This window comes from Catharus ustulatus, chromosome 16, assembly GCF_009819885.2.
Source record: "Catharus ustulatus isolate bCatUst1 chromosome 16, bCatUst1.pri.v2, whole genome shotgun sequence".
Lineage (NCBI taxonomy): Eukaryota > Metazoa > Chordata > Aves > Passeriformes > Turdidae > Catharus > Catharus ustulatus.
Window position 1 is genome coordinate 3202689 of NC_046236.1, and position 24115 is coordinate 3226803.

Below are 24115 nucleotides of genomic sequence, written 5' to 3' on the forward strand. Positions count from 1 at the left end.
TTTCCAGCATTTCCAAAAACACAGTTAAAAGTTAGTCTCAAGCAGTCCTTTGGGAAAACTTTATTTTGCATTTCACAGCAATTGGCATTTATTCTTGATAACCATTTGTTTTAGTATCCACCCAAGGACACTGTACAGAAGTAAAATCTGGCCCACGGGCCTGTAATTGTTTAGTACTCCACTTCCTTTTCTTCATTTATTTGTAGAAAATACATGAGTGACTGCTTTATTGAAAATCTTGGTTATTAGCTGTTCTTAATTGTTTTGAGATGGAAATGAAGCAGTTCCCCAGTGCAGCCACAAGGAGAACATGCTTTGCTCCCACTGTGCCCCTCTGATTTGTGGTCCTCACTGCATTCCCTTTGGATATCTTGTCATTATCCTCCTTCTACCTCTCACACTTGCTGAAAAATGGGAAAAATATTTGGACATTCCCTGCCTTGAATGCAATGCTCACCTGATCCTCCCTGCTTGCTGAACCTACTCCTTTTCCCACCACTTTTCTTTATATACCTGTGGCTCATTTTGAGAGGAAGAACCAGCTTTTCTCTGCACTGCTTTACATTAACCAGTTCAGCCATTTCCAGCTGTATGAAAGACCTGCAGAAATGCAGAGGGATGCTTTAAACTCTTGTGACAGCCACACAATAAGTATCACTGGGCAAAAATCCCAATTTCTTTAAGGCCTGAGGCAAGAATTCACAGCCTCAAAACTTAGTTGCAGTTTATACCACAGCAGGAGTTCTGCTCCTCCATAGGTAAAAGTGATTTTGTACCTTGTGTCTGAGTGGGGAAGGGAAACTGGGAGCTGTGGCCTTCATGATAGAGGGGGAAAATAAAAGTGCTGCTGTCAGAGAATTTCAGAGTGAGGGACACAGCATCATTCTGCAAAGTCAGTATTGAAGTGGTTTGCTCCCAGTCCTGTTTGTACATTAAATGCCTTTGTAATGTTGTTTTCAGATGAAGACTTTCCCATCAAGGACGTAGCAACCTCTAGAATGAAGTGGTGCAGTGAGCAAGAACACACTCTGCAGGAGTCCTGGAACTCCTTGGTGAAATTTAATTATTCCCACCGTGGCCGGATCTCGAACATGGATTTTCAAGGGGATATCTTTGATGAATTTCTCCATCAACAGAAAATCAGCCGGCCTGGAGAACATCAGAGAAAAGAGGGACTGCAAACACTACCAAAGAGGCAAGAGGAAGAAAATTCTGTGGACATAGAGGATGGCAGTGATTTTAAAATCCCTGTTTTACCTTGTGGGCAGCACTTGGTGATAGACATCCGAACAACGTGGGGAGACAGACATTATGTTGGTCTGAATGGAATTGAAGTTTTCAGTTCTAAAGGAGAGCCTGTTCAGATTGCAAAAATAACAGCTGAACCTCCTGATATAAATATTTTACCAGCTTATGGAAATGATCCCAGGGTAGTAACCAACCTGATAGATGGGGTGAATCGGACCCAGGATGATATGCACCTGTGGCTGGCACCATTCACCCCTGGAAAACCTCACTTTGTCTTCATTGACTTTGTGAATTCCTGTCAGGTAGCAATGATTAGGATCTGGAATTACAACAAATCCCGAATCCACTCCTTCCGAGGTGTGAAAGACATTATCATGGTGTTGGATGAGCAATGCATCTTTAAAGGAGAGATTGCCAAAGCCTCAGGAACCTTGTCTGGAGGTAAACTCATTTCTCATTTTCCTTGTGGAAATAGCACTACAATACAAACAAAATACATTCAGCTTGTTTGTTACCACTTTGCACTTCAAAGCAAGCTGAGGCTTTGTCTGGTGTTTAATTCAAAACCATAATGCAAAGCCCATTAATGCATTCTTCATTGATACTGGGGATTTTAGCAGCATACAGAGCTAATCTCCATTTTTAACTATGTCTTAGCACAAGTCTGTGTTTCAATCACATCAGATAGGCACTAGAAATTAAAAAGCTGCAGCTTTTGCTTGTTTTCACATACATGGTCTTTTGGAAAAGGTGATTGAGAAGCTATTTTTTGCCCATTTGCTTTTCCATATATTTGAAAACTGAATAAATTCTCTAGGTTTTTCCGTTGTGTGGTATAAGTTTGAGAGTGAAACACTAACAGTATCAATTTGCCATATATTATCTTTAAACACTGCTGCAAATTAAATGCAAAGAAGGACCAAAACTAATTTTTATCATTCTTTATATTCTTTTTGCATTATTTCTCCATTTAACTCTGTGTGTTGCCTACAGCTCCAGAGCACTTTGGGGATACCATATTGTTCACTACTGATGATGATATTCTTGAAGCCATTTACTGCTATGATGAAACATATGATGGAGAAATGAGAGATTCCAACTCCCTGAGATATGAGGAAGAGCTGAAGAGGCCAACAACTGCAGACAGGGAAGGAGATGAGAGACCTTTTACACAAGCAGGGTTGAGAACAGGGAATCAACAGGTGGGGGCCTCTGTGTTCAAAACTCTCTGTAAATGTCTGTTTGAAACGTGGAAGTAATAGACACATTTCCAGGCTGGAATGAAACTGCAGAACAGCTAACACAATTATGACTACTTTAAAGATTTTTTTTTACCAGATCAATAATTTGTGCTATTTTTTTTAAGCCCTAAAGGTCCTGCAAATTCTGATTTCCCTGATTAATTAATAACTCTACTTCCTTCCTTACTTGGACAGAGACTAGGGGCAGTTCTTTATGATTTGGGTACTCCTGAAGGTTTCTGCACAATCAGTGATTTCTCCCATACAGTTACTCCTGCCATGACTAGCTGAGCTCCCTGGCACTCCAAACCAAAGGTTTTATCATATTTTTTATATTGCTGGTTTCTTCCTCCACAGATTAAGGATGTTGAATGAAAAGGGTGTCTTCCTCTCAACCATCCCCTGTTTTTTCCTCTTTTTTTGGTTTTTCACTAGCATTGTCACAGGTTTGGGTGCATTGTGCAGTATAAAAATGCCTCTTTTCTAGTCCATGCAGAAGGTATTTCACTCCTTGGAGGAGAACTCCTTGGAAGGTGTTTCCAAGCACTTGAGCTCTTGCCTTATGCCATTCCAGCCCAACAGTCCAGTGTTTGAGCAAAGATCCCACAGGATTTTTTCCAGATGGTTTTCCATAAAATTTTCTACTTTCTTAGAATCTTCCTGGGTACCTTTTGTTGCATCAGTGAGGTTTTCTTTTTCAAGGGTTTACACTCCTTCTTGTGAGTCTGTCAGGAGATCCAAAGCTGAATCAATCCAAATTCCAGCTGCTCCAGCCAAAGTCTTCCCAGGGATATATGGTTCCTAATGAGCCTTGTGTGGCTGCCAAACCTTCCCCTTCTGTCTTGTCCTCTTTTTCTTGTGGTTCTGAAGACCAAAGAAGATCCAGTGGCTTTGGAATTTGACCTCACTGTTAAGACCTCGAGTCAGTGGCTTTAACCCTTGGACTTCTGCAGTAATTTTGATTCCATCTTTGCTTGCAGTATCTGAAACTGCTCAGAGCCTTGCAAGGGCAGGATTTCATGGAGACAAACTGAACCCGACCTTTGTTTTCCTGATCACATGTTTATTGAGAGCACTCCCCAGGACCTCTTCCATGGCAGAAGCTTGGCTCTGGACTGTCTGGTCCTTGCTCAGACACAGGCTGTGCCTTTCATTTTGCTGTTCAGCTCTGGAGCCCTTCACACCCCTGTTGTAACTCTGAAATTGCTGTATCAGCAGTGGAATAACACAAGCTGTTGTGACTGAGCCATTGATCTGCCTGCCACTGTGTATTTGCTGGTACCATCAGGATTTCTGTAGGGGGATGTTTATGCTACCAGAATGATACAGATCCACTGCACATTTGTCTTCCCCAGCCTAACGTTGTCAGACCAGTATTGACCAGTTTGAGCAGTCCCTGCTGTTGATTATTCCCTTTATTCCCTGTTGCACATTCAGTAGATGAAATGGTGTACTTTACTAAAACTTTCCAAAAGCTCTTACAGAAGTATCTTACTTTTCTGTCACTGTTATCCATGGCCATCTGTCTGTCCATGAATTCAGGAATCCTTAACATGTTGATTTTACAGCAGATCAGACCTCTGGCTACTGCACTTGATTCAACTCTGGGGCCAGTAGGAGCTTCTTTGAGAAAAGAAAGAACAGCACAAACATAGAGTGGTATTTCTCTGAAACACTCATTCAGCCCTTGGAAATGTGTCTCACAAGGACTTTTTAACTTAACCTCTGTTTAATATCCTGCCACAGATTTTTATTGCATTAATTCATCCACCAGCTTTTTGAGCCCACGTGCACTTTTAAAATTTACAGTGCTCTGTGGCAAGTTTCCCAGCTGAACCTGCATGGCACAAAGAACCTCCTTCTGTTTGATGCTAGTTTCATTTAATGTTCTCTAGGTTTTGTGTTGGAAGAAACGAAACAATTATTCCCCACTCCCTTCTTCAAGCCACTCAAGAGATTTATATCCTGTGTTAGTCTTCTAAATCTTTTCCAGAATGGTTGCTCCTACTTTAGTTATTCCTCACAGGGAAGGTGTTAGACAGTGTGGTCAGGTGTAAGAACATGGTAATACTTTCTACTTTTTATTGCTTTTCCAATAACTCCTGTATTATGGTGCTGTTTTGTTCTAGCCATAAGAATCTGAGTACACAGGTAGGACAATGCCCACTAGCAGTAGTAGTTAAAATGGTAGAAAATGTGACCATATCTGAAAGAAAATATATTGGGCATAAGTGGAATGGAATCATCAGGAAGGGATCTGAGTAGATAAGGAAGGGAGAAAAGAGGTGATAACATTCCTTGGCACAAATGGTTTATGGTCTGCTAGGGAGAGCATTATTTTGCAATCAGTAAACCCAGTTCCTTGTATTGTGTCCGTGGGTTTTGATTTTCTGTAAAGTTGCAAATTTTAATTCCCAGGCTGGTGTTTTAGAATTCTTCTGAGGAACAGAACTGGTTTGTGAGAGAGGTGCCCCCAGTGGGAAGGATTTTCCACTTCATAGGTTCTCTGGGTTTATTTCAGAGTCCATTTCTTGTTCAGTCTCACCTGAATTACCTTGATTCCCCCAGGGACATTTGCTGCCACATGGAGGATATTGCAGTCTGGGAACACATGAGATCCTGGGGATCAGAGGTTAAATTGCAGGGATCTAATGGAACAGTAGGAGACAAGTGTGGACAAGTCTTTATTCATTTTTCTTAGGCACAGTGTAGATCCATTTGATGTATTGTGGATGACAGGAAGTTTATTTCTAATGATGAATTAAAGAGAAAGAGTCTGGACTTCTAATTTCCTGTTTGGCCTTTTGACTACTAATGAAGATTGAGCTGATGTTTTTATAGAGCTACTTATAAAAATGCCACAATTTAATTCTAATCTACCATTATTTATTTTGGAGCCAATACTGGTGTAGGTGAAGTTAGGTTTGTTTTCTCAGTGTGTAACATTTTTCCATTTGCCCACAGAGAACAGAATTCACCATTTCATCACACATATTCGGTGAAGTGAATTCTATCTGCAATCCTTTGCCATTTTTGTCTTTACTACCCTGATTGCCCCAGTGGGATCAGCAAATTTTGTCATCTGTTTATTCACTTTTGTGAATAGCACAGGCAATTTTTAATTAGCATTGCCAGAGCACAAGCACAAGCTTTTGGACAAGTTTGCGTGTTTGTTCTGCCTCTTAATTCTTGAGAAGAAATTGTGGTGGCACTCTCTGGTCTTGACTTCCTTCCAGACTCCTTGTCTCTGCAACAGATTTGCAACATATTGCAAATACAGCATATTATCACTTGCTGATGGCAGTCTGCAGGGAAATAAATGTTATTTAAGGATTTCAGCCTCTTTGAGAAGAGGTAGCTCACACTATGGAGTCTCCCATTTCACATGTCTATATGCACTAAGCAAAAAACCCTCCCTAATAGTCTTGGCTTTCTAAGAACCCACCTGATATTCTACATTTTGGGTCATGTTTTCCATTATTTATAGGACAGCCTGGGTGGGGAGGCAGAGGGCAGATTGACATACAAAAAGAAACAGGTGCAATATCAGACTTTATAAGCAGTCAATGTAAGTATAATACTGAACCTGTTCCTTGTACCTGTTGACTTTCTTTTCAGGTTCAACAGCCAGACTCTGTCTCTGAATGCATACCAAAGGAAACAGGAATATTTACTGGAAAATGTAAGTTCTTATATTTGCTTATTGCTTGACCAGCCTTCCCCCAAACATGTTATCAAGGAGGTTCTGATTTGTCAGAGCTGTACAGCACTTTGTGACAAATGCCAGGTTTAGAATAAAGAAGAGAAATTGAATATTTAAGGCAGGAGCTTTGTTTACTATGGCATTTACAACATTTTATTGTAACAGTTGGCTTTTAATCTCAGAAAAATAACCTTAGCCATTTGCCTAGTCCCTGAATGGGATTTCTAATAGCTGTGTCCCTTACCCAGTAATTCTCTTCCAATCCTTTGTATTTATGTAGACTGACTGAATTTTTTAGATTGGATGGATGATAGAAAGCCTACACTAAAGCTAAATCAGAATGTTATATCCCTGCTTAAGTACCTGATTTATTATCCTGTACCAAACCAGCTCCTGTGGGCCTTTCAGCTGTTGTCCAGAGAGTTTCTGGATAGCCCAAAAGTTTCAGGAGCAGTTCCTGAAATGACAATAATTTCCAACAGGGTGATAGGAAATTTTTTTAACCTTTGGATTGAGAGGGTTTGGAATCTGCCAGCCTTGGAGACAGGAAAACTCCCTGGATAAGCTCCTGAGAACCTTGATGCTGCACTTGTTCTGAGCTTGGAGCTAGATTAGACACCTCCAGAGATCCCTTTTCCCTGTGTCATCCTCACATTCTGTGAAGGAATCCTAAACTCTGGGGAATACTAAATCTGTGTGGATGGCTGCTTCAGTGCAGCTTTCCACTGGAGAACAGAGTGGTTCTCCTGAGAGCTCCTGCCTCTGGTACCCTGAGCAGCTTTAGTCTCAGCACTGGCCTTGGGAGCAGTGTGTGCTGTCAGTGTAGCCAGAGCTGGCAGAGCTGTTTATTTCTTTGTGTGCCTGCAAATGCTGATGAGATCTTACACCCAAGTGAATCTCTGTGTGTATCAAGAATTACTCTGGCTTTTTAGGGGTAACTGGGCTGGATGGCTTCAGAGGTTTAATGTTTGTTTGTTTTACAGATATCATGACTACTGGTGCTTCTTCAGACATTACCCAACCTTGATTATTTGTGGGTTTCTGTCGTGTGTGAAATGAAAGGTGTTTTCAATTTACAGGGATGGATTTTTATGGAACCTGATTTGATTGGAATTGTACTTGTTATATCTGTTCATGCTATTTCTGTATTTTCAGTAAGGCATAAAACAGATGGAACAGGAGATTCACATTCAGCCTTTTGTCCATCCAGCTTTTCTTTCCTGTTTATTTTCTGGAGATACAGCCTAATCAATATTTCTGCTTTTCACTGATGCTGTACCATGAAAATGCTTCCATGTGTCCAGTTCTGATGTGCAGAAAATAACTTAAAAACATTAGTAAACCAATTTTTTTTCTCTGCTTTAACTGTGAGTAGGTGTTCTCTAAAAATGTATGGATTTCTGAGAGGCTGAATTTATATGAATCTATACAGTCACTTAGCTGGTGAAAGATGATGGATAGACTTCAGACTAATGGGTCTTCTCTGCATCTGCATAATCACAAAATCTGTCATGTAGCTGCTTAAATGTGTCACAGGCTGGCTGTCAGTGTGCAGTCCCAGTGATGAGGCACTTGGGAACGTGCTTGATCAGCACTTATGTCATTTTAAGGTGTTGGTAGCACATTAAAGGGCTCTGACACAGATTAAAAGAAGCTGCTGTTACATGGAGGTGGACAAACAGGAAATACCCAATTCCAGCATATAAAGTTATTGAATCTGTACAAAATAGCCACGCTGCTTATCACTGGTGTTTGCACTCATGTCTATATTGGCTCATTCCTACAAACCAGTAAGTGTATAGAGACATTAAATGTATATTCCTTTATGTAGGCCTGCAACTGAACTTTACCATGACCTGGGGAGACTGTCATTACCTGGGACTGACAGGACTTGAAGTGATAGGAAAGGATGGGCAAGCATTAAAAATCAATGCAGAACAGATTTCTGCTTCACCCCGAGACTTAAATGTTCTTCCAGAGTACACAGGAGATTCCAGAACGTTAGAAAAGTAAGTAACCAAAGACTTGGGATGCATTTTACATCAGATTTTGTAAAGTGACAGATTTCTATAAGCTTCTGTTATGTTAACACATGTTAATGTGAGCATGATTTTCATCCCATCACTGCTCATTCTTGGAATTCACAGGCTGTCCAGGAACAGCTTGTTGTAGAAACATGAATGAGATGTTTCCAAAAGATGGTGTTTGAGCTGGGAGATGAGAACATGCCTGCTTGGTATTTCTGCCAAGGACTTTCCAGGAAGAAATGTGGGTGTTCTGTAGCATCTGTCTGTGCATATTGAGTGATATTTATGCAGGATTTCTGGATAATTTCAAGGAAAATTTTCATGTTAGCAAAGAGTGAGGATGTGTTGGGGAATTGCACAAATAGGTGCCATTCTTTTGGCCATGTTGCAGTGCTTTTTTGGGCAAATCTAATGAAGTTTTATTCATTGACAAGTTTATTTCCTCAGATTAACTTGTGCATCTAAATGGCAGCAGCACAGAAATTATAGGCTGTAGATCTGGAGAGGACTTGGCATTTGGATGTTATTGAAGCTGCTTCCTGTTGTTTCTGAATCATCTCTCCATTTTAAAGGGTATTTTTGGTTGTAATCCTGTCTTGCTGGCATGTTTATGGGCTATGACCAGGTTTATGAATTAGGACTTGTCTTTTCAAAGGTTCTGGAGTCTTCCTTAGAATGTTGTATTTATCTCCATGGACACTAACTGTTGTTTGTAATTTCTGCCAACCTAACTAATGCAGATATCAACCTTAATTGTGTGTAATTCCTTGTTCCTTCTGCCATCTTGAATGCAAACCTCCTCTGTAGGCAGTTGCTGATCTAAGCAATCTTCCCATGACATCCCCTGTGATGACAGATTATGGAGGGGGAGTCTGTCCAGACCCCACCCTGGTGGACCCAGATGGAGAGAATTCATTTACCTTTTTTGTTGGTGCCTTGTCCTCTCTGAATGCTCCTTTTGCAGACTAGTGATATGTTGATCTGCAGAATTCCTGGCAAGCTTTCTGCCCCTGATGTGTTTGAGGGATTTTATTTACTGCATCTTTTGCCTGCTAGCCTTCATGCTCTTTTTTTGGCCTGTGCATATGTATTTAACCTTCCAGAGTTTATGAGTCTATCAATTTAGGGCTTTTTTGATCATGAATTTTGCTGAAAGATGGCCCATAATAACTTTGTTTATCCTGCTACTTAGCCAGGTTGGCTTTGAGTTTTCAAGTCCTCCTTCTTTCTAACATCTTTCTTATTAAGTGGGTTATATTTTTAATTTTAATTTTAATTTTAATTTTTTTTTTTTTTACATTCCTGGTTGTTTTGCTGAAGAATTTTTTGGGGCACAAGAAATAGAGGCTCTTTTGGCTCTGGATATTCCAACAAGCATATTGAATTTGAATACATTGCAGTGCTGTCAGCTGTGGCATTTGGAATAGGTCCTGTGTACTATTCAAGACCAAATCAAGAATTATCTCTTCTCTCATGGACTCTCTAATCAGTTCCTCTGTGAAAGAGTCATTATTCAAATCTTTTTCTTTAAGGAATTGCCAAGTCTGGCACTCATTCTTCCATTAAACTTTTGAATAAATAGTGAGTATACACTTACTTTTTTTTGGCAGTGTACCAAAGTAATTACAGTGGAAAATTAATTCATATTCTTCTTTACTCCATCTTTCTATGGCACAATTTGTGGTAGAAGAATATAATGTCAGAAAAGACCAGATTTAACTTGATTTAGTCAGCCTGAAGCCTGTGCTGTCGTGAAGAGACATTGTCCTGCTGGTTGGAAGCTTTGTAAAATAGCAGGGATGTGGCTAATTGTGTCCACGAGGGATGTGAGCAACCCCTGGTCCTGCTCAGGGTTATCCAGCTGCCATCCAGCTCCTCCTCGGATCCAGCACAGTTGTGTTGGCATAGAAACACCCTGCAGGGTGCCAGATACTCTGCTTTGGGCGTGGAGCTGCCTTAATAAATTGTGTTGTGGCTGGGTTTGAGTTCTGCCTTCAGCCCCTTTGCTGCAAAGGCACTTGAGCTTTCCTTTGCCTGTCCCTGTTCACACAGGGAAAACCTAAGGATTTTGCTATTTTTCCTTAAGCAGACCCAACTAAAGAAAATACTGGTTTTTTTTCCTCCCTCCACTGCCTTTAGTTCAATACTTGCATGCTATTTTTGCTGTTTTCTGTGCTTTTAATTGCATGTACAAGTGCACGAGAAGCCCTGGAAGCTGGAAGTGGCATCTAGAGTAAAATGAACCCTAGGAAAGTCCCTGCTTTTGATGAGAGAAGCCAGCTTTTCCCTTTGTGCAGCTAATGGACTTTTCTCTTTGTAGGTTAATAGATGGGACTAATATCACAGTGGAGGATGACCATATGTGGCTCATTCCCTTCTCTTTTGGAGAAGATCATCTGCTCACAATCCATTTTGATAAAACTGAAAGTATTGCAGGGCTCCGCTTTTGGAACTATAATAAATCTCCAGAGGATACCTACAGAGGGGTAAGTAAAAGAAAAGGAGCACTGCCAGCAAAAATACACAGCAGTGCATTGGAAAATTGGTACTGTGATGAATGAATATAGCTGCCTTAATGGAACACCATAAATCTTTCTAGATTGTCTGAGGCTGAATTTTGTGGCAGGTATAATGCATTCCTGTCTCCACAAACAGCAGATAGTTTAAAAAAAAAGCCAGAGATGGTTTAAAGAACTCTTCACAGCTGATTTTTCTAAGAGACACATACAATAGCACATATTATTTTCAGGATATATGATTCTGAAGTGGTATCCTCTCAATATCTTGTATTTAGACCTACTGTATGGCTTTGTATTTCCTGAAATGCAGGGAATGATATGAGGGAAACTTTTCCAAAAAAACCCTGTTTAGTTCAGGTTCAGAAGGCCACACACTCAGTACTGCCTTTTCCAGGAAGAGTCTTTTGAAATATTAACATTTAATAAATGGAAAGTTGCCACCTTCAAGCGGTTTGGCTAAAATAATTTAGCTAAAATTGTCTAACATAAATCCTCTCTTATTTGCAAATTGCCTGGTTTATGTTTTTTTTCCATACTTAATTGTTGGGATTGACAATTGACACCTGATGGAGATAATTTTACACCTTTTCACTCTGAGCTTGGCTGTCCCTCCTTTCCCTGCTGTCCTCACACATGTAGTGATTACACTTGTAATGATAATGGTAAAGAACCAGAGGTTGCTGTTCACTGCACAGAAAGTTTAGGAATCCACCTTTCCACACCAAAAGGCAACTGTTGCATTCTTGATCTCCAAATTCAGGCAATAAATAAGAATAAAAATGTTGGCACGTATTAAACTGGAGAGAGGACAAAAAAGATCTTCTAATAAAATCCCAGCTTATCCAGAGATGTGAACAGAGGGCTCCTGACTTTGTGTTCCATCACATTTGCCTAGCACATGTGACACATGGGAGGGTTCTGGAGCATTTGGACCCTGCACAAATAAGGACTTTTAGTGACATTTGTGTCCTGATTTCAGCTGGAATAGAGTTAATTTTCTTCCCAGGAGCTGTGTTTTGGATTTAGGGTGATAATAAGAAGTTGGTAACTTATTAATGTTTTAGTTGTTGCTGAGCAGTGCTTATTAAATCTCTAAAATTGAACATGGAACTTGGTCTCTGGAGGCCAAACCAAGAAAAAAAGAAGAAAGGTGTATTTTCAGCAGTTTACTTGGCTAGGTAGGAAGAGAAGTGAGTCTGCTACAGGTGTCTACCTGCATGAATACTGAAAGTCTCATAAATTAGTGGATACTACTCAAAGGAGGAGCCCATACCTGCAGTCTTGTGGAAGGATAAAATAAATTAATTGGAAAACAAAAGATGCAAGGTTTGCTGGGCCACAGGAAAGGAGGGTTTGGGCTGTAAACCCAGGGCATCCTGACATCTATCTCTTGAGGTATTGCTGCTCCTTCTAGAGCTAGTCCCTGGTGTGAGATGGGATGATTTGTTAGGCAGCTGCAGGCTGGGGGATTCTATTCACAGCTTTAGGGTGAGAGGCTAACGGCAGAGACTGTCAGAATGAAGACTTGGGTGCTATTTGCAGCTCTGTGAAAAATCACCTTGTGAGAGCTTTGTTAGGCTATTTGTAAAATGCAATATGTGACGGCTGAGTGCCTCCTCAGATGATGAGAATTACTTAGAAATGAGGGCTGTAAAGGGCACATAAATATAAGCAGCTGTGGTATAATAGGTAAGATTCCATCTCTGACTCTCCAGACTTCCCATTCACTACGTGTTTCCGTTTAGGGAAGTGTATTTCAGTGGATTTCTCACTTCCCCTCCTTAGCCTGGCAGACTTATTCAGCTGGAAAGCAGCATGCAGAAGAGTTTCTCATATGGAAAAGATGTTTCCTTTATTTGATCCCAAGTGTATTAAAGATGAAGCCAGAAATAGTTATTTCTCCACACTTGGTAGTCATACAAACATTCCCTCCTCATTAATCTTCATGGAAATGAACTGAGCCCCTCCTCCAGTCTAGCACAAACTGCTATCTAGTGAAGGACCCAGGGCAGTAAATGCTGCTTGTGATGAACATTAATTTGTATTTAGCATATTAGAGAGCAAGGTGCAGTGATTAATTGTTGCAGTGTGATTGAATTGTTGTGCACCTGAGGTCATGGATACAGCTCCACATGGTGCTGCTGGAGGGTGAAGGGGCCAGGACTCCTGCATCATCTAAATAAATGTGCCTGAATTATTCACTTTAATCTCCAGAGGTTGGATAAGGTGTGCTCACATCTCTGAGGTGGCCACAGCTCAATTGTCTCTGTGTGCTACAGGTACCTTTTCTTTATTCATATGCCCTGAGGTTACACACAGCACTGCTTGGCAGAGGAGTTTTTGTGATCCTGGAGAAGTCCAAGTGCCACCTGCCACAAAGATAAATAGAACTGCTGAAATACAGGCTGCTGTAAATGCAACAGAAACACCAAAGTCTGCTCTGGAGAGAGCACCAGGCTGTGGGATGTCTGGAGGGGTGCCCCAGCCAGGGCTGGGCAATCCCAGCTGATTTAGCAGAGCATTCAGATGCATGATGTCTCCTCAGAGTCCCTTTGTGGTGTGAGCTGACTTGAGAGCTGAGCCTTCCCCTTCTCTTAATGTGTGTCTACATTGCTGCAGGCTCAGGAATCAGAGGATTGTTTAGGTTGGGAAAGAGCTGTAAGGTCATCATGTCAAACTGTGAACCTGACACTGCCAAGGCCAGTACTGACCCATGTCCCCAAGTGCCTCATCTACACCTCTTTGAAATCCCTCCAGGATGGCATCTCCACCACTTCCCTGGGCAGCCTGTGCCAATGACCACCCTCTCTGTGAAGAAGGGCAGTTTGCTGGCATCTAGTGCCACACATTAATTGAAGGATCTGTCAATACTTTTTTTTTAGTATTTCCCCCCCAAATCCTCACCTCTGCCACCCCCATCAATGTCAGTGATGACACAGACACTATGAATTGCTGGTATCTGCTGGGTTAGGCTTTCTTTTGCCAAAGGAAGCCACACTCTAGAGGAATGAAATAAATACAGGTCAAGGAAATTATTTCAGTCTCTGAAGTGAATGGAATTGTTTACAATTATTTTAATGTAAGTCATGTCATGCTAATGACAGATAACCTTATGTTTTGCTAATGATAATGACATGTAACCTTATGTTTTGTTCCTTTAAACCAGGCTAAGGTGGTACATGTGATTCTGGATGGGCACAGCATCTCCCCCCAGGAGGGTTTCCTTATCCGCAAGGGACCAGGCAACTGCCACTTTGACTTTGCTCAAGAAATTCTCTTTCTTGACTATCTACGGCCCCAACCAATTCCTAAAGTACACAGGAGGTAAAACAGGATGTCTTTGTTGTCTGAACCACATGGTTTCACTGTTCTGTCATTTCACATTCCCTGTTGGAGCTGTGTCAGCTCCTGGATGAAAGCATGGAGCACTTAGAGCAGTGCTTTTAACTCTGACCAAATTTCACTGAGGTCACAGGGGAGTCTGGTCCATCGTCACAGGTGGAGGGGTTGGGGTGGTGTCTGTGGAGGTTTAGTTCTTTGGATTTGTTCTTTTCTGAATGAGCCAAGGGTACTTTATAACCTGATTTGCCTTGGTTTTTTTTGGCAGGACTGCTTCGAGGATACTGGAACAAGCCAGTATGGATTATGAAGCACCATTAATGCCCTGTGGTTGTATCCTTCCCTGTCGTCTTCCTTGACACATGGAATATTTTAGAGTTATTACCATGGTTAGGAGTCCTGAGCTTTTTGAATTCAACAATTTTGGGTGCTTGAAGATATTAACAAGATACCAAGAATATGAGAAAGGCTTCTACAAAGTGAGGCTTAAGAATAAATCCTATATGAATATGTGGCCTGTTTTCAGATCCTCTGGTAGCTTTCTCTCCTGAACTGCAAATAAGAGTGTCTGACATTGTGGGCTGCACAATAATTTTTCAAACTGCAGATTAAGTAGTCTGTTAGGACAAAGCTTCTATATTGATGTTTTCCTTAATAGCATTTTGTTTTTAGTTATTTTCCAGTTCCAGCTCCTGACGAGTTGGGGTGATCCCTACTACATTGGTCTGAATGGGCTGGAGTTGTTCAATGAACATGGAGAGCAAATCCTACTGACTGAAAACAGTATCCTTTGCACACCAAGCACCCCTGGCCCTGCTGATGCACAGTTTATGCCCTGGCAAAATGTCACAGGGTATCACTTCCACATTGCCAGGTTGTCCAGTGTGATGAACTCTGCTTCTATTTCTCTGTATTTGGGTGATGAACCACTTTTCCATATGTTTTTATGGATTTTGTATACTTCAGAATATTTCTTCTCTCAATGGGATGCACCAACAAAGCAGGACAAAGTTAGAGAAGGGAAGGCTTAAGAAGGGTGTGGTATTTTCTGCTCTTGACATTTCTTCTGTGGTGGGGAAGGACCAGAAAGTTTGCTGAGCTATAAATTAATAAGAAAAGATTGAGTTCAGTGCTTTTTTTAATGGGCTTTTTCATTGTGCCTCAAGAAAGAAATTTTTCATGACTCTTGTTCTGGAGATTTAAGGCTGTTCTAGACACCCAATGCAGTCATGAAGAGCAGGGCTGAGAGTTTGAATCTGATTCAGTGTTCCCTGGATATCCAAGAGAGGGAATGAAGGGCATATTGGCAAGATTGATGTTCATTCATCAAGGTTACACTTTGTGCTCTGTGCCAGCCAAAGTCTTTTAGAGCTGAAAGCTTCATACCCCAACATACAACTACCACAGTTCAGGTATTCAGGTCCATAGAAGGAACATTTCTTAGCTCCCTGAAAGAACAAATGGCACAAATGCTTCAGGAATTGTTCATCTCTTAAGGATCCTCACTGCCTAATAAATAGGGAATTCAATAAAATAAAGGCTTTTCCCCAAGTGCTATTTTGATTTGTAACTTATATGATACACTTGGAACTTTAATCATTTATAATGGACAAGAAACATTTTGAAATTGAGACGTGGTAACAAATAGTCTTTAAGAACCAGGCATCTTTAATATACCTGGTGCAGCTCTGCAGTGCAAAACAGTGAAGCCAGGTAAAGAATTCTCATCTCCTTTTGAATGATCACCTGTTACTGCCTGTGCAGTTGTGTTGTGGGATGTATTAGGATCCCACAAGAGCCTATTTATCTTAGTGGAATGTTTAATGTGATAATTCACTACTGAATCAAGTTTACTTAAACACTTGAGGCATTGCTGTGTCATTCCTTCAATTCTTCATAAATACCTACAGACTTTTAGAAAGCAGGACAGGCAAATTAATGTCCCTCCAACTGGATTGCTTGGGATTCATAATTCTGAAGACACTGCCATCCATCCACATTTCTTTTTATGTCTTAAACATTTATATATGTTTTTAATGTGAATGTTCTCTCAGAGAAAAAATCTGTTTGCCTGTTCAATGGGAGTCAAATCTTTCCCTCTCAAAGAAATGAGAAAAAGTTGTATGACACAGTCACTGATTTTTACCACAGACCTTGAGAGACTCAAGCAAAACCTAGTCTGACTGATGATTGCCTCCTGCAAAGACACTCTGCCTGAGACAGGTTTTATATGAGGAATTTGCACAAGTTTATGATAAAAATATGGGACTTAGTCACCAAAAAGCTGGGAAGTGCCTATTCCTGATAATGGAACTTTATTGATGAAGTCATAAGTACATATTTGAGAATGAATTAAATGCAGATAGTTACTTGATTCCTATTTCAAAAATAAACTGGAATGCCAGAATATCTAAGGGTTGTCCTGCTTTTAAGTATGTCCCCTCAAGTTCCTCAGCTATGCTGTCTTGGGAGTACTGCTGGAGTGGTGAAAACTCATTCATGAAGCTGGGAAGAGCATAAACTTTCAAATATGGTGTTTCTGAAATATCCATTTTTGGGTTATTTATGCTTAAAGGTTTTTTTCAGATATTGCTGCTTTTCCAGATAGTGTCAACATTTTAGAAGATGTATCTGGAGACATCCGGACTCCAGACAAACTGATTGACAGAGTGAATGACACCACTGATGGCAGGCACATGTGGCTGGCACCAGTTCTTCCTGGTTTGGTACATTTTCCCTTCTCATTCTGTTTCAGTGATGTGTGTGGATGGAACTGGAAGCATGGAGGGAAGGGGAAGCAAATAGAATTCATAGCTAAATTTGATATTGGTAACAGATGCTAAATCACTGTTTTGTAGAAGTTGTTTATATTGCAGCCTCTCTGCACTGCACAGGCAGAAGCAATGGAGATTTCCCAGGTTTATCATCTCTCTTCATGGGGCAACAGCAGAAGATTTTCCAGAGATGGTTTTTGAATCACTGTGACAAAGATACTGATGAAGGAGTTCTGTGCAATTAACACCTTTCTGGTGCTTTTAAGTTCATTTTTACAAAATATAATGAATGTTATTCCTGCAGTGAGAAATTCTTTTTTAATCTCATTATCTGTGTTGAATTCAAATTTGTAGATTAGGGATGGCAGACTTAGTACTTCATGTCCTAAGGCCACAAATGATTCAGTCCTTTGAGAAGTTCCATGTTTAATAGCTGGGATATAAAAATCTAAACAGGAAAAGTAGATAAATGACTTCTGACCTTCTTCTGGGAAAAGACATTTTTTAGGGGCCTGTAATGGACATAATTAAGGTGGTTTTATTTCTTATAAGAAAATGGATTTAAAAAGACAACAAAGTATATGTGCTAAGTTATCACTTACTGTGTTGGTGAAATCCTTGTCCAGATGTTGCAGTTAGTAATTAGAATATTAAAGTGAGGAATTGTTAATTTATATCATGATGTGTTGTAATGAAGGGCTATAATTAAGGTAAAGCTTTCAAGTGTACCTGGGAATAGTAAGCACTTGCATTTCCTAGGGAAGTGGAAGGTCTGTGTGATGCCTGAGCCTCCTGCTGAGTAGATCCCACATCCCAAATCCTGGCAATTTGATGGGATGCTCAGATGTCTCTATTAAGAGGATGACTGATTGATTTGACAATCATCTGAGCGTGCTCATGTCCTTACAAAAGACGTGCTTGCAGAGGCTCTTTCACTTGGGAAAAAGAAAAATAACAGGCCCTGGAGTTCTCTCTCTTTGTGTTGTTCTGCCTGACACCAAAGTACTGCAGAAGAGCACAAAATACCAGTATTAAAGGGTAAATTGATAATGTGTGAAAAGCAGGAGGCAGAAGTGATTTAATGGTGTTTGCTGTCCTTGAACTGTAGCAAATTACACCTCTGTAAGATGCACAGAGTACTTTTCCCTCCTCCATCTTCCCTGGGATGGTTGTTGAGCTGGGAGGTGCTGGATGGAGCAATCAGCCTATTGATGCTCAGCCTCTGGAGCTGGGCTGTGAACCAGAGCTTGTGAATGCTCCCATCCTCAGTGCAGGCTGCTTGCAAAGCTGCATTAACTCTTTGATGTGCTGGAAGCTTCAAAAGCTTGAAGGCAATTGCTATTATAGCCTTTCTTTTTCTTCCTAAATGTCTTTTCCTTTTTGATTCTAAAAGTGGTTTCCTGTTTTCAAATTCATTTCTTACATAAGCAGAATTTGAATGATTTGTTCTCCTGTTACTGATTGTCTTTTTATTTCTTGTTTTGAATGGACTTTTAATCAAATATATCATTTTCTGTGGTCCAGCAGTTGTTGTTGGGGACAATGCTCCAGCTGTCTCATGGAAAATCACAGATGCAAACATTTCTATCGATCCAATCTACCTTTCTTTCTCCAGTAAAAAACCCTAGCATAATGATTTAATATAACCTACAGTATCTTCTCTAGTACATCAAAGGATTAAAACTTCAGAGGATGCTAAAGATGAAGCTTAAGATATGTTGATCCAAAGTTGATATAGTGGTTCATAAAAGGAAAAGCATGGAATTAACTGTAACAGGCAAGATTGGTTTCCTGCCTGCCTAATCTTTGGTCTTAACATCTTGACATTAACGTCACTGAAAGGCAGATGAATAATACCTCAAGCAGTAATTGTTTAGCAGGCATCTGGAGGATTGTCTCTAAATTCCTGGTAGTATCACTCACAAAAATTGCAACATTTCTGCAATAGCTTTCAGGGCATACAGGGGACATTTTAGTGTTGCAAATAGAAAGGTGGATTCCATTCATATTTGGGAGAAAGAGTTGGAATGGAATATAATAAAATAATTGATTCGCAGAGTGGTTTGGGTTGGAAGGGACCTTAAAGCTCATCCAGTCCCACCCCTGCCATGGGCAGGGACACCTTCCCTCATCCCAGGCTGCTCCAAGCCCTGTCCATCCTGGCCTTGGACACTTCCAGGGATCCAGGGGCAGCCACAGCTTCTCTGGGCACCCTGTGCCAGGGCTCCCCACCCTCCCAGGGAACAATTCCTTCCCAATATCCCATCCATCCCTGCCCTCTGGCAGTGGGAAACCATTCCCTGTGTCCTGGCATTCCAGGCTCTTGGAAATTGTCTCTCTCCATCTTTCTTGCAGGCTCCATGCAGAATAGAGCAGAACAGAAGAGGCACCAGCTTGTCTTATCCCTGAGGACATGTCTGTATTTGGTTTATGAAACACTCATTAAAAGTGTCTCTATCCCCCTCCTCCAATCTCCAGTTAGTCCAGGATGACAAGGATGCTCTAAGATCTCATCTTCTGTGCTTCTGAGAGCAGCTGTGGGGCAGAGCCAACATCTGGGAATTATCAGCAGGGATGATAGCTGAACTTCCATCCTCAGCATCAGTTCTCTCTCCTCCAGCTATATCTCTTCAAATATGAAACTTCTTTTGATGTAACATGCATGAGAATTTAGTTTCTGTGGGGAATTTGTGCTGTTAAATAGAGATTAATTCTCTTTTACAGGTGAATAGGGTGTATGTCATTTTTGATGTACCTACTACCGTGTCAATGATCAAGTTATGGAATTATGCCAAGACACCTCAGAGAGGTGTGAAGGAGTTTGGTGTAAGTAATTTTCCTGTGCATTTTGTATGTCCTGGTGAGTCAGCTGGCTCCATTCTGGACGTGTTCTCACAGTTTGTTGAAGTGTGATTCCATGTAATCTCAAAGGATGGGATTCATCTCATTTAACTCTGCATTTAATATTAAAATGACTAATCTATGCCAGTCATCTGTCCTCCCTTTTTTTGTCCAGGGAAAGAAAACTTGTTCTGATTTTTGTCTTAGATAATTGTCTTAAGACAGGATAACACTTGCCTTTTTCCACTGACTGTAGAGTAAGCCTGGAAAACTAGTTTGAACTACAAACCCAAGTTTTAGACAGCTGAAATGAGGTGAGATTCATTAATTCTTAGATTTAAGAGTGATTCACCCCAATGAATAGAATGCCAATTATGTAAAACACGAAATACATTTTTAATTACTTGAAAGCTGCATTAAAAAATACCAGTGACAAGATAAAAAACTTGGAGAGAGAAAAAAATCAAGCTCCAGCAGCAAATAGAGAGAAATGGAAGTTTTAAGGAACAAAAACTAAATATATGATTGGATTTATTAAACAAAAAGGGCAAAATGCTTTCTAGTTAATTGCTAGAGAGCTGCTGAAAGCAAGGCCAGATTTCCTGATGGATTTTTGGTTTATTTCTTCATTATCTGTAGCTCCTGGTTGATGATTTGCTGGTGTACAATGGGATTCTGGACATGGTGACCCATGTGGTGTCAGGCATCCTCCCCACGTGTGACCCCGAGGTGCCCTACCACACCATCCTCTTCACAGATGATGAGAGGATTTGCCACCAGGAGAGGAGAACTGTTATCAGGTACGTCCGTGGATCTTGGCTGGGACAAAGAGTTTTGGCTTTAGAAACTGCTTTGATGTGGCTGATGCCAGCAGTGTGTGTATTGCTGAGGAAAATTCCCTTCCAGAGCATCCCTGGCCTCACTTGAGGAGGAGTAAGTAGATTTTTAGATATGAGGACCAAATTGCCAGCTTTGTTTGCAAGCATCTTGTAGCACTTGCTGGTATTCATGATTTATATTTACATCTATTTTCATGAAAGCCTGTAAACACAAAATGAAAAAGTTAGGCTTCCTTAGAAAGGATTAATAAATCTTAATGATGCTACATAGAGGGGGCAAAAATAGAAAGTTCATTAAAAAAAAGCAAGCATCAAAATTAAAGAAAATAAACTCTGATTTGACACAGATGCTAATTAAGGAGCCAGAATTCTACTATTTTTTAAACAGTCTAAAATAATGAACTTCTAAAATGAGGAATGAATTACATTTGGGGGAATGACACTTTGAAATTACTAAGTTGGCAATCTCATGGAGAATGTGATGAAATGCAGTGAAAAATGCACTTAGATTTAGAAGGCCAGGATTGGTAAGGTCTAAAAAACAGTTCCTGGCAAGGAAAGTAAAGATTTGAAAGAATAATTTATTTTAAATGGGATTGAAAAGTGAAAAAATGAAAGGTTATAGAAGTGAACACTTTCTTTTATGAGGGACAGCTGACAAATAGAATGTTTTGCACATGCATCACTTGGGAAAAAAGGGCAAGTTTTGCATGGATAAATGGTGTGTGATCCACTCAGAAAGATATTCAAACATTTAGAAATAAGCAGAAGGAACATGAGATGCTCTGAATAAAGAGAGAAATTCACATTTGCCCGCAGGGTTTGTTTTCTTGTGTTTCCCCAAAGCATTGGCTGTTGGCCCCAGGCCTGTCAGAGGTTAAATAAATTATTATTGTTTGGATGTGTTGTGTTGGACTCATGTTTTTGTACGAGTGGCTGTGTTGTCATGGTAAAACTTGGAGGTGAACAATTTCTCAGAGTGAAAAAGTCACTGAAGTGAAAATGCCTTGAGGAAATAAAAGTTTGGAGAAAATTTTCAATGGATGGATAAAGGAGGAGGATGGGAAATGAACCTTTGCTTTCCTCAGCTTCAGATATTTCTATGAGTGAAATTATGTTATTGAAACCAGGGAAGCACCAGCTGTAATCACAGATCTTTTTCACATAACTTCCTTTGCACGTATTTATAAGACATATGTCCTTTGATCTACTTGAAAGAGGAGATTTTGGGGTCACAAACACTGCCTGGTCTCTTTTCCAGTCAAGAACATGCTGAGCCTCTTCTCTTCCAGACCAGTGCAGGTGTTTTCTTGCTCTTTCTTCCCAGCCTAGTCTGCAATCATCTTTTCTCTTTTTTTTCACCTCCTACCCTACTAAAATACAGGGTACTTCAGCAGCAACAAGAGACCTGCTGGATAATACCCCTTCATTTTAAAAATGCTCTGGAGCTTTTAGGTATTGTGATGTTGGCCTATTCTCTTTCACATGGCACTGTTCAGTATTTTGTGAACCTGAACTTGAGCCTGATACTATCATCAATAGTGTAAGTTTTGGTTTGCTTCAGTATTGGCTCTTCTGCTTCACTCTGACAGTTTGAGAGACATTACATTTTTCTTCAGAAATAGAAACCCATTTTGTGCAGTACTTGGAGAGAAAAAGAAAAATACTCTTCTTTTATTGCAGAGGCACAAATGGGATTTTTTGGTCTATGTGAAAGAGAGATGTTATTAGTGATGTTTTCCTTACCTTTCAATCCAGCTCATGTTTTTCTTTGTAATTTGTTTAGTTTAATTTACCTTTGAAGTTATTGCTTCTTTCCCAAAAAGAAATGGTTAAAATTTTGCAGCAGCCTGCAAGCAAAACTTGTCACAGTAAATGAATTTTGTTTAGTTCAGGAAAGTTTCAAATAATGCTTTTTTAGAATCACTAAGCAGTGTGGAAGTTCCATATGAGGATTTTTTTACCCCCTTTGTACATCTCTGATTTAAAATCTCACTTTGCTTTGTGGTTCAAGCTGTGTAGGCAGGCTTGAAAATTGTAGAGTGAATATGATATTTATATTTGAATGTGTGCCTGAATAAATGCCACTAATTAAAATTGGCAAGAAATCCTTCAGGTGGATGAGGACAGGGTAATTCCTGTGTAGTGTGGCTGTGCTGTGGAGCTGTTGGACTCCAGACATCCCTTCTTTGGTATCTCTCTTCAGGACTCTCATAACTTTTCCCAATGTTGATTATTTTGGCTGTTGTACTGATTTCAATCTTTTCAGCAATCACGTGGAGGATCAGGATGTACGAATGATGAATGAAAATGAGATTGTCACCAGCAGCAAAAAGAAACGAGTTGTGGCTGATCCGGGTGAGTTCTGTCTTCCGCATTTTTCTGCTGCTCAATTCCTGCAGACACAGTGTGGATAATGAGCATTGTTATAGCCCTAAACTGGGAAAAGTGGGAAGTCTTATGTATATTTAGCTCTGCTTTTTCTGTCATAGAAAGACAAACTGCAAATTCCATCTTCTTGTGGTTTTCTACTTTGTACCTAAATCTGAAAGGGGGTGATGTGGTTGTGCCTCACAGAACCACAAATGCAGAAATCCTCAGCAAAGAAACTGGCTGAAGACAATCTGAAAATAGTAAATTGTTCAGGTTCATTGATATTTGGAATAAAAAGCTCCCTGAATCCCCATTGGCCTTTTAAGCAGCTTCAGAGATAGTGCAGATGTGTCTGAGGATCAGCTGCTTGATGCTCCTTGAGCAAGCCCAGAATCACAGTGAGTGTAACAAGGGGGAAAATGTGTTGACTCTGTTCCTCCCACTGTCTTTCTGGTTGGTCTTTTTGCTTACAAAGTGATAATTGAAAAGACAACCTCTCTTTTTTTCCCAAGGAGAAAGAGTAGATTGTATTTATATCTGAAGAGTACCAGTCATTCATTGTAAATTACTCAGAATAGCTCCCTAAATACTTCTCAAATTCTCAGCCAAGCTGGTATATTCATGATTGGTTTTCTCTCCTGAGCATGACACTTTCTCCAATTAGTTCTCCAGAAAGTGTTACAGATATTATTTGATGGCTTTTAATAACAGTTCTGTAGGAGAAGGATTTGAAATACCATTGCCTGTAAAAAATCAGCTTGGGAGTTGTTACATTTAACAATACTTGTCAAAAGTATCCTGGACATCTCTGTGTCCACTGGAATGGCATACTGGCTGTGCAGTAAAGAACAGCTGTTATTGCCATGGCCATCACATCTTTTCCAGCACTGAGGACACAGAGCCTCTGCAGTCACCACTTGAGGGTGGCCTGTTGCCCTCTGCAGTCCTGGCTAATATCAACCACAAAGGGTGTTGATAACATATTTGTGGAATGATTTGGGTTGGAGGAGACTTCAAGGGGTTCCTTTCCTCAGTGAGGGTCCAGCCTCCTGTTCAGGACAGCACCAACCCTGAATTCAGAGCAGGTTGCACAGGAAAGCAATTCCATGGGACTGTGAAAGAGCTGGCAGCACTCAGTGTCAGTGTCACAAACATTACTGAGAAGGCTGGCTCGGCTTCATTCTGGGGTGGAAAGAGAAATGGGCATTTTT

General features: G+C 40.4%; 1 protein-coding gene across 4 annotated transcripts in view; it reads left to right on the forward strand.

Moving 5' to 3' along the window:
• The window catches only part of KATNIP (katanin interacting protein), a 59416-nt gene that overhangs the window by 31174 nt on the left and 4127 nt on the right, over positions 1 to 24115 (forward strand). For all 4 annotated transcript variants that reach the window (XM_033073768.1, XM_033073770.1, XM_033073769.1 and 1 more), the window contains 12 exons: positions 961 to 1689; positions 2242 to 2450; positions 6108 to 6171; positions 8024 to 8201; positions 10540 to 10705; positions 13905 to 14062; positions 14346 to 14410; positions 14750 to 14860; positions 16664 to 16803; positions 19576 to 19677; positions 20332 to 20492; positions 22801 to 22889. In XM_033073768.1, the coding sequence (XP_032929659.1) occupies positions 961 to 1689; positions 2242 to 2450; positions 6108 to 6171; positions 8024 to 8201; positions 10540 to 10705; positions 13905 to 14062; positions 14346 to 14410; positions 14750 to 14860; positions 16664 to 16803; positions 19576 to 19677; positions 20332 to 20492; positions 22801 to 22889 (2172 nt within the window). The remainder of the gene's footprint in view (positions 1 to 960; positions 1690 to 2241; positions 2451 to 6107; positions 6172 to 8023; positions 8202 to 10539; positions 10706 to 13904; positions 14063 to 14345; positions 14411 to 14749; positions 14861 to 16663; positions 16804 to 19575; positions 19678 to 20331; positions 20493 to 22800; positions 22890 to 24115) is intronic.